General features: G+C 30.2%; 1 protein-coding gene across 1 annotated transcript; it reads left to right on the forward strand.

The window, feature by feature from the left end:
• The first annotated feature begins 409 nt into the window (after window positions 1–409).
• Window positions 410–4,938, forward strand: Vps33B (vacuolar protein sorting 33B). Its single transcript, XM_068766512.1, has 2 exons — window positions 410–666; window positions 2,945–4,938. The coding sequence occupies exons 1-2, from the start codon at window positions 509–511 to the stop codon at window positions 4,719–4,721; spliced, it is 1,935 nt and encodes a 644-aa protein (XP_068622613.1). The 5' UTR covers window positions 410–508; the 3' UTR covers window positions 4,722–4,938.
• Window positions 4,939–10,250: the final 5,312 nt, after the last annotated feature.

Consider the following 10,250-nt stretch of genomic DNA (forward strand, 5'->3'; position numbering starts at 1 on the left):
ATAACGACGCATGACCGGAAAACATCATCAATGTTAGAAAATCCCGCGAAAACTGCAATCAAATTAAATTTATTCAAAATGATTTATAATTAATTATAAATAATTTTTTATATAATTCTAAGTTTGAAATAACAATATCTTTAAATGTATGATAAAATAAATTATTTACTTAACCACATTTTACTACGAAAAATATCAACTAAAAATTCTGTAAAAGTGCTTTGCGTATAATTCTGATCTATATGTTAAATTTTATTACATCAATTATAGTTTCCATTTCAACAATTAATAAATCATTGATGACGATTTATGAACAACTTTTTATACGTCAAATATGACAGGTTAGGCTGTCATTGCCATGGTTTATTAATATTATTAAATGTTTTTGGAATAAATTGAATGTCATATATTTAATTTATATGACATTCAATTTAGATTTTAAATTGAAGGAAGCGGTAATAAATTGTGTTAAGTGAACAAATGTTGAGTGCGATAAAACAAAGATACTATGGAGCAACCGTTGCAGGCGAAATTTTCTTCTCTATGTTTAATTTCACAACATAAATTAAAGCAAATTCTTTCGCTATGTGGCGACAAGACCGACTTAATTATTGATCCATCATTGATAAAACCTTTGGAGCGGATATGTGGAGTGTCTTGGTTGAGGTGAATAAATATTTATGCTATATTTATTAATTTTTGTGCCCTACGCGTAAAACACTGCACTTGTATCAAATACCGACCAAAACATATCCGATTATTATACGTGGCCCTACTACACCGAATGCACACTGCATACTTTAGTATTTCAGAGCAGTTCTCACAACACAGAATATCTGTTTAGATTAAAATTTCAATTCAGAAATTTCACCTTGACAATGCAGTCAGGATATAGACTCAAGGTTGCCATTCTTAATTGAGAAGGGGAACCATTTCAATAAAAATTGATAATCACTAGTCTTTGCTTCTAGTTCCTGCTCCATACACCTTAATCCGTTACTTTAATTATGTTGTCTGTCCTCCTAATAGAGGGTCTTACCCACACTGCTTCTACATTGCATATTTGCTTGAAAATATGTTATTAGTTTATAATGGACGCATATACAAAATTGTTGAGATGTGTATAGTTAAATATGTGATATTTTTATTGTGCGAGAGAGACAACAAGCTAAACTTACTTGGGTTCAGGACACAGAGAAAAACATTATATAGTTTAAATATTCATAGACGTTATTTTAGCCGTCAGCATTATTTCTAAGCAAAATTATTAAATTAGAAATACAAACCATCAAACCTGTGTGGATGAATGCGATCCAACTCTGGGGAAGCGCTTGTAACTCCAACATAATCATTATACAAAGGTTACAAAATGGCATACTGCATACCATAACAAACGCTCCATGGTTCCTCACGAACTTTGAAATCCACAAAGCTCTGGAGATCAAAACAGTAAAGGAGGAGATCCAGCAGTCATCTAATAATTATAAAAATCAGCTAGACAAACACTAAAATGACTTGGCTCCGGAATTGACTTGCATCCAGTACAGGAAACGTCTTAAATGCCATGACATCCAGAGACTAGACTCTCAATGGTTAACTAGGAGTGTGCCAAAGCTATAACCACTCAACAAATCCACTTATAGTCCTGGGACTGATCGCAGATGAAATAAGGAACACAAAAAAATATATATAAGCATCCAATAATGTTATTTGTGTTCAAAAACATGCATGGCATTGCATTATTCTCTCTTTGCATAATTTTATGTAATTTTTAAGGTTGTGACTCTTTTTAGGTAATAATCCAAAAAAGAGCATTTTTAGATTTGTTAAAATGTAGGCAATGTCTAGTGACGCCAATAAAGCAAACTGGTATTAGTGGTTAATTGGTGTCACTAGGTGGTATCATAAATATTTATTTGTCATAAGTAATTAAACATAAATTATGAACAACATATTATTAAAAGTATTGCAGCATAAATCTAAATTAATCCTTTGCACTCGAGAGGTGAGTCTCACTCTCCACGCGATTTTATGCTGCAATTCGAAAAGTGACTGTTGCTCACCACTTTGTATGCTGCGGTAACTTGATGTGCAGCAATAGTTGTTTATGTTTCGTTCCACGCGGTTTCCTATGCTCTCTTTGTATAACCTAATGAAATGTAAAATGATATCCCTTCAAATGGAGATAAAACTTTCTTATCTGAAATTAGTACACAGCCACAAACAGGATTGCATTTTTGGTCTCAGTTCAAACCTGACAGCCCATCCCCATTACCATTAATTGTGATAACAAAGTACACTTGGCAAAAGACATCAAACAACTTACTATTGTTATACTTGTCCTAATAAGCCAGGCATGCATCTTGGCAATTGTTACATAAAATATTACACAAAACAAAATGATAAAGAATCATTTTAAACAAATTATCCTTGTAAACATGTAAAGATACATTAGGTATTAAAATATAAAAGTTTTGTATGTTGCTTTTCTTTGTGTGTAATCATTTTATGTTAGTGGTAGTAGTCACGAAAAGGGCTAAAAAAGTCTTAAGTTGCTGGTAGGTTTACATGGAAATGGTCCCAAGTGCAAAGGGTTAAACTTCCAGCCTTATTCATTCATAGATTAATATAGTATTTTTCAACATTTTATGTGCCATATGATATATTTTATTTTTATTAAAACAAACTGATTAACCTCCTTTCAAGTCCACCTTTGAATTGCCCCAACAATCAAATAGGCCCTGGTGGGGCAAGTGCCCCACTTCAGGGAACACTGGTTCAATATCTGTACATCATTTATAACTGATGTAATTTTTATTTTACACATTTAAAATACACATTGTACTGTATTTATAATGATATGTAATTATTTGTTTTGTTATATTTTACAGAGTACATTAAATAAAATAGAGTAAAAATTAAGGCTTTTCTTTTATTTTTACAGACAAAATGGAGTTGAAAAGATTTACAAAATGGATCCGCAACTAGGACAAACCGCAAATGTAACTAAAGTGTACTTTATATCTGCATGCAAACAGAAATACAAGTGCGTGTTAGATCAGATATCTTCACAGATCAGTCAAAATCCATCTCTGGCCGATTTGAAATGCTTCAATATAATTATCATACCAAAGGTCCTTCATACATATGATTCTATACTTGAAAGCAAAGGTCTTTATGGTATTGTGAAATTACATTCGTTTTCCTGGGACTTAATGTCATTAGATGATAATTTGCTGAGCTTGGAACTTCCATTCCTATATAAACAATTATATGTTGAACAAAATCATTCTCTACTATCAAGTGTTTCACTGTCTTTATGGAACTTATACCATGTTATAGGATGGCCCAAATATATATTGTCGCTAGGAAAACATTCCTCCAGTGTCTTAGATATGTTGGAAATATATAACGAAACATATTCAAGAGATTTTGTAAGTAGAGATACATATGACATTGATACAGTTGTATTGATTGATAGGAATCAGGACTATGCGTCAAGTCTTCTCACACCTGCCACATATAGTGGGCTTTTAGGTGAAATTTTCAATATTAGCTGCGGTCATTTAGATCTAAATGTGAAAGAAACTAAATATAAAAAAGGTAAATTGAATATTACCACAGAATCGCAGGAAGCGTCTAAAAATGAAACAATGACATTGGATAGTTCCTTAGATAGTTTATATGGAGAAATAAAACATAGACATTTTTCAGAAGTACTAAGTGTGTTGAGTTCAAAAGCGAAACTTCTTAAAAACGAAGACATCAAAGCATTAGGCATACAGGAGATAAAACAATTTGTTTCTACAAAATTACAACAGATTGCATTATTTAAGAAGAATCTAGTCAACCATGTTTTAGCGAGTGAGACAATAATATCAGAAATGAATAATAAATTTGAAAATGTAACTTATGTTGAAAATGACATGTTGAATAATAGAAATAAGAGATCAAACTTCACATATGTTGATGAGAACTTTGGTACGGATATACATATATATAATAGTTTAAGATTAATGTGTTTACTCAGTTTAACACAAGGCCTTTCGTATGACGAATATAATAATTTAGTTAATAAGTACTTATTAGCGTTTGGTTATAATTTCTTGTATGTTTTTCATAATTTACTCAACTCTGGTCTTCTGGTTCAACCATCCAGTCCAAAATTGTCATTAAATATATCAAATTTAGGCAATTTAAGTGATAGATTACCAAAATGGCAAAACAGTTTTCAAACAATGGCTGGTAAACTTAAACAATTGCCGTCACAAATGGATAAATCAAAAATGTCTCCGAGTTATGTCTTCAACAACAGTTATGTGCCGTTAATAGCAACAATTTGTAATATACTCGTCACAGAATCTCTTATAGATGCTTTAAATAAACTTTCGATTTTAAATGACTTGAAACTTGGTGGTACAGTTTTAGATACAATGAAAGACGGCATGGAAACACTTAATGAGAAATTATCAAATTTAAAATTACAAAACGGAGAACTTGATTTTGGATGTAGAGATGTGAGGAATATTTTGAAATTATTAAAGAATGATGCAAGGTTAACTTCAGCAAAGTCAAAGAATATCTTGGTTTATATGATTGGTGGAATTACATATGCTGAAATAGCGGCGTGCGAAGTTGTCCAAACCGTTACTGGCTGTAAGATATATATTGCTAGCGATTGTGTTTCTAGTGGTAGTGATTATATAGCTGCAAACACTTGAAGAATACTTCTTTGCTTGTTGATTCTATTTTATTAAAAAACAATAATTTTAGAAATAACATGGTTCTTCTAATGTGCACATGTAGCGTAAGATGTCCATTCACCAGATGGAGTGATAACAGGTTCGGAAGACACTGGATGTCTTCCTAGCGGTCCTATTGGAAATCTATGGAGGATAAATATCTCCAGCAGTGGGCATCCTTAGGATGGATTGATAATGATATCTTAGTTTCAGTACACAAACTTATTTTAGAAGTTTTTAACCGTGATTATTTTGTAATATATTATGAAGTATTTAAGAATAAAAAATCGAGGTTTTGTAAAATAAAATCTTTACAAAAGTATCTTTGTTTTTGTCATTGACTGTTGGCATGTACAGCTTCACAAGATTGTAAGTAGCAGGAGGTAAAAATTGATTCTAAGGTCTTACTATTCCAACTGTTTTGGAGACTAAAAAAGGATTTGGCAAAAGTGCTTTTTATCAGACATATATAAATTGACATATTAAAACCTGTATTGCCTGTGGAATATCTATTGATGTTTTTTTTTAATTTGTAATTCAATTATTGTCCGTGTATAAAGAAAAAATATCTTTGATATGCCAAGCATGCAATGAAACGTGTATGTTTTAAAATAATATATTTTTAATTATTTTTTTTATAATATAGTAATAAGCATAATATAATGATTATAAATTTTCTGTTCTTTATTTAACTTTCCTCTCATGTATTTGGCAATGATGATTTTTTTTTTGACAGATCTGTCACTGCTGTCCAAATGGCATTTGTAGATTCCAATAAATTGAGTCATTGCTTTATTTCTATAATTTCTTCGTCAAATCCTGGTGATTTTTAGTGTAGGTCTGTTTTTTAAATTATTTAATCTGTACACCTGTGTGTTAATTACATTTGATGGTCCTGTATTTTTTTTTCACGTCACAGTATTGACTAAATTAAGTTACTCTAGTCTCTTAAACTATTTAATAATATTTGTAAACTTAAACAATTTTTTAAATCTTTTTTTTTGTGTTTTTAATATATACTATTTTTCTTCTTATAATTATTAAGAGATATCCCGTTGTTTTACCATGAAACCGTAAAATCTCAAACTAAAATTACAAATGTAAAACGATAATATTAGTTAATAAATAATTTTAAGTATTTATTTTTTCCTGCATTCAAATTAAAGGTTATATAATAAAATATACGCTATACAGAAATAAAAAAAAAAAATCAACGAATTTGATTTTTATACACTCTTTTTTAACATAAAAATGACAGGTTACAGAAAAAAAATTATATACAACGGGCAGTCTTGATTCAAAATGCGATTTCTTTCAAACGATAATCCGAAAGATTTGGTCAATAAAGTATTTTTAGTTTGCACTATCACCAATAGATGTCGCTATACATACATTACATCGCGCTATGGTTGTTCTTGTCGGAATAGTGAAGTCACGAAGTAATTCAAGTTCTATTTGCTATATGGCACTATAATATATTCTGTTATTTTTGGTGATTCTAAGTCAATTCGACGGAATCTTATAAAATATTACGTAACCTAACATTAAGAGAGCCATAGAAATAAGAATTTATTAACTCTGAAAATTATTTTTAATTTTGGATAATTTCTTAAATATAAAGTGTTCACAGACACCAAGTTTCGACGTGCCTATGAATAAATACATTTAAAAAACTTTTAAGTTAAACGGTTTTTTGATACCCATATTGTGGTGGTTGTGGAAAAATATGTACCTAGTCCGCAATATTGGAACGGCGTCCATCTTGAATTTTGTTTTACAAGTGTAGCCCTTTCATTTGATACCCATATTGAGGGGGTTAAGGAAAAATATGTAATCCGCCATTTAGTACCGGCGGCCATCTTAGATTTATAATGTTATTGATTTTATTATATTGTATTGTCATCTAAATTAAATGTGTGAACCAAATTTCAGATCAATCTGACAACGGGAAGGTGCTTAAATTTCAATTTCTAATTTTTATCCAAATAAATTCCGTACGGGTCGAACTAAATAAAACCGTTTAAAAATGAACGGACGTGATACTCGGATCCGAGTGGGCGGCCCCTAGCTAATGACCTCGCACCAATACGACTAGCTGGCGACACCAAATGTATTAAATGTCATATACAGGTTGTTTGGTTATAGATATAAAAGTTTTAAAAGGTTTGAATGTATTGTACATCATATCTAAAAATATCAATAGTTTCAGAGATAATGACGTATATATAATATAGTAATAGAAAGTGATTTCAAAACTAATTAAATTTAAAATTACTTATTGTTTACCATCTGTCCCTGTGGGCTTGATACAGCCAGAAGTCATTGCATTATCGCATTCCAATAAAAAACGTAATATATGTTCGATCACATTATACAGGATGATTGTATAGGTGTATTACTTATACATTCACCCCTTTTAAGATTTAATATATAAATAATCATCCTGTATAGAGAACTACAAGTTACTAGTTGTATACAAGAGTGCACAGTGAAACAAGACGTTGCTTTAAAAATTACTCTGTTTGGCACTAATCGGTGTAACATAGCTCCTGAAGATGCCCCGTGGAGGGGTGAAACACGTGTAGAGTGATTTGGCGGTGGCGGTTGTGTGATTCGCGTTGTTTGCCGCATACGCATTTATCAGCGGGCTGGCGGGTGGTGCACTTTATTGCACGACTACCACTGCATGTGCGGAAGTGGCTAAATATTAGTCCTTTTCTTACTTAAAAATTAATTTTCACCACTTTTATATAAAGATGTGTATGGTATGTGTGTGTGAATTAAAATCCTTGGAAATCTTATTGGGTTAAGGTTATATTTCTTTTATTATTGTTATTTCATTTCTGCCCACAGACAACTTATTATAGGAAAATTAAAAGAATTTAATTCGTGAAAAATGACTGAAATTTTTAACTTCCGACCGCATCGATAGATGGCGTTGGCTGTAGACGGATCTGCTCTGTCATAAGGCCACATATATAAATAAATACACAGAATATTTGATTAAAAAATATATTATTTCCGTCAATAATATCACAGTACAGAGTTAAATATATCCTTAACGTTCACATATATTCAATAACAGAAATCGCCGAGGTTTTTATTTTATAAATACATAATTATGCTACTAGATAAGTTACATATTTATCGATTATAAAGCTTGAATAGATTTAAAGAATTATTATGTATGTGAAAGAATTCAAAAGTAATGACGACACAGGATTTTTATTTTTTTTTAAATGAAAGATTTAAATATGGTATTAAATTTAAAAACTGTCTTATGCATATGTCGCAAATTTACTTTAACAAATAGATATTCTCAAAATATAATTATTTCAATATTATACACTAATTGCACGTATGCGAGATGAAATGTTATGTTAGCTAAAATTATAAAAATTATTATTACAATTCCTATTTCAATACATGTCAAATTTACAATTCATGTCGTCTCTGTGAACAAATATTTTTTATGAATACTTGGTAATTTTTAAACATATTCTCGACAGCTTTTAATGAAACTATCATCTTTCATATGAATACTTGACAATGTTTTAATGAAAAGTTGTCAATTTTAAAAATACTTGACAATTTTTAATGAATAATCGTCACTGTTTTAATATTTGTCACTGTCTAAATGAATACTTACCAATATTTATAAGATGTACTTGACAGTATTGTATAAATTTTCATTAACTTTCATATGAATACTTCACAATGTTTTAATAAAAATTTGTCATTTTAAAAATACCTGACAATTTTTAATGAATATTCGTCGGTGTTTTAATGAATACTTGTCACTGTCTGAATGAATACTCACCAATATTTATAAGATGTACTAGACAGTTTTGAATAAATTTTCATCACCGTTCATATGAATACTTGTCATTTTTTTAATGAATACTTGTCAATGTTTTTATGAATACCTGTCAATGTTTTCAAAATATACTCGACATTTTTGAATGAATATTCGTCACATTTCCTAATTTTTTAATAAATACTAGTAAATTTTGAAGTATATACTCGAAATTTTGTAATGAATATTTGTAAGCGTTCTAATTAATCCTTTTCACTATTTAAATGAATACTTACCAATGTTTTTAAAATGTACTCGACAATTTTTAACGAAAATTAGTCACCTTTTTAATGAATACTTGTGTTGTATTTTCATAGACTCTTCAACAATTTTTATTAAATTCTTGTAAACTTTTCAATGAATACTCCACAATTTTTAATGAATGCATACAATTTTTAATGAATATTCGTCACATTTCTAATGAATACTCGTCATTTTTAATGAATACTTCATGAATGATCTTTGATGAATTCATATACAAAATATATTGATATTTTACACAATTTATTATTACACTTAGGTGACACAAGCACGTTAAAATAACTTCTCATGTTACTAGTTGTATACAAGAGTGCACAGTGAAACAAGACGTTGCTTTAAAAATTACTCTGTGTTTGGCACTAATCGGTGTAACATAGCTCCTGAAGATGCCCCGTGGAGGGGTGAAACACGTGTAGAGTGATTTGGCGGTGGCGGTTGTGTGATTCGCGTTGTTTGCCGCATACGCATTTATCAGCGGGCTGGCGGGTGGTGCACTTTATTGCACGACTACCACTGCATGTGCGGAAGTGGCTAAATATTAGTCCTTTTCTTACTTAAAAATTAATTTTCACCACTTTTATATAAAGATGTGTATGGTATGTGTGTGTGAATTAAAATCCTTGGAAATCTTATTGGGTTAAGGTTATATTTCTTTTATTATTGTTATTTCATTTCTGCCCACAGACAACTTATTATAAGAAAATTAAAAGAATTGAATTCGTGACAAATGTGTGAAATTTTCAACTTCCGACCGCGTCGATAGATGGCGTTGGCTGTAGACGGACCTGCTCTGTCGGTAGTATTAAATCTCAATAAAGGCCACATATATAGAAATTTTTAACTTCCGACTGCGTCGATAGATGGCGTTAGCTGTAGACGGACCTGCTCTGTCGGTAGTATTAAATTTCAATAAAGGCCACATATATAAATAAATACACAGATTATTTGATTAAAAATATATATTATTTCCGTCAATAATATCACAGTACAGAGTTAAATATATTCTTACCGTTCACATATATTCAATAACAGAACTCGCCGAGGTTTTTATTTTAAAAATACATAATTATGCTACTAGAAGTTACATATTTATCGAATAGCTTGAATAGATTTAAAGAATTGTTATGTATGTGAAAGAATTTAAAAGTAGTGACGACACAGGGATTTTAAGAATTTTTTAAAAATGAAAGATTTAAATATGGTATTAAATTTAAAAACTGTCTTATGCATATGTCGCAAATTTACTTTAACAAATAGATATTCTCAAAATATAATTATTTCAATATTATACACTAATTGCACGTATGCGAGATGAAATGTTATGTTAGCTAAAATTATAAAAATTATTATTACAATTCCTATTTCAATACATGTCAAATAATTTTCAATAC

Source organism: Battus philenor, unplaced genomic scaffold (genome assembly GCF_028537555.1).
Source record: "Battus philenor isolate CCGP_79_NKW_IND1 unplaced genomic scaffold, ilBatPhil1.0.hap1 SCAF_21, whole genome shotgun sequence".
Classification (NCBI taxonomy): domain Eukaryota; kingdom Metazoa; phylum Arthropoda; class Insecta; order Lepidoptera; family Papilionidae; genus Battus; species Battus philenor.

Bases quoted from the DNA above. Each gene is read 5' to 3' on its own strand.
- Vps33B (XM_068766512.1), top strand. From the start codon at position 509: ATGGAGCAACCGTTGCAGGCGAAATTTTCTTCTCTATGTTTAATTTCA. The intron at 667-2,944 runs GTGAATAAATAT...TTATTTTTACAG, and splicing joins TGTGGAGTGTCTTGGTTGAG to ACAAAATGGAGTTGAAAAGA.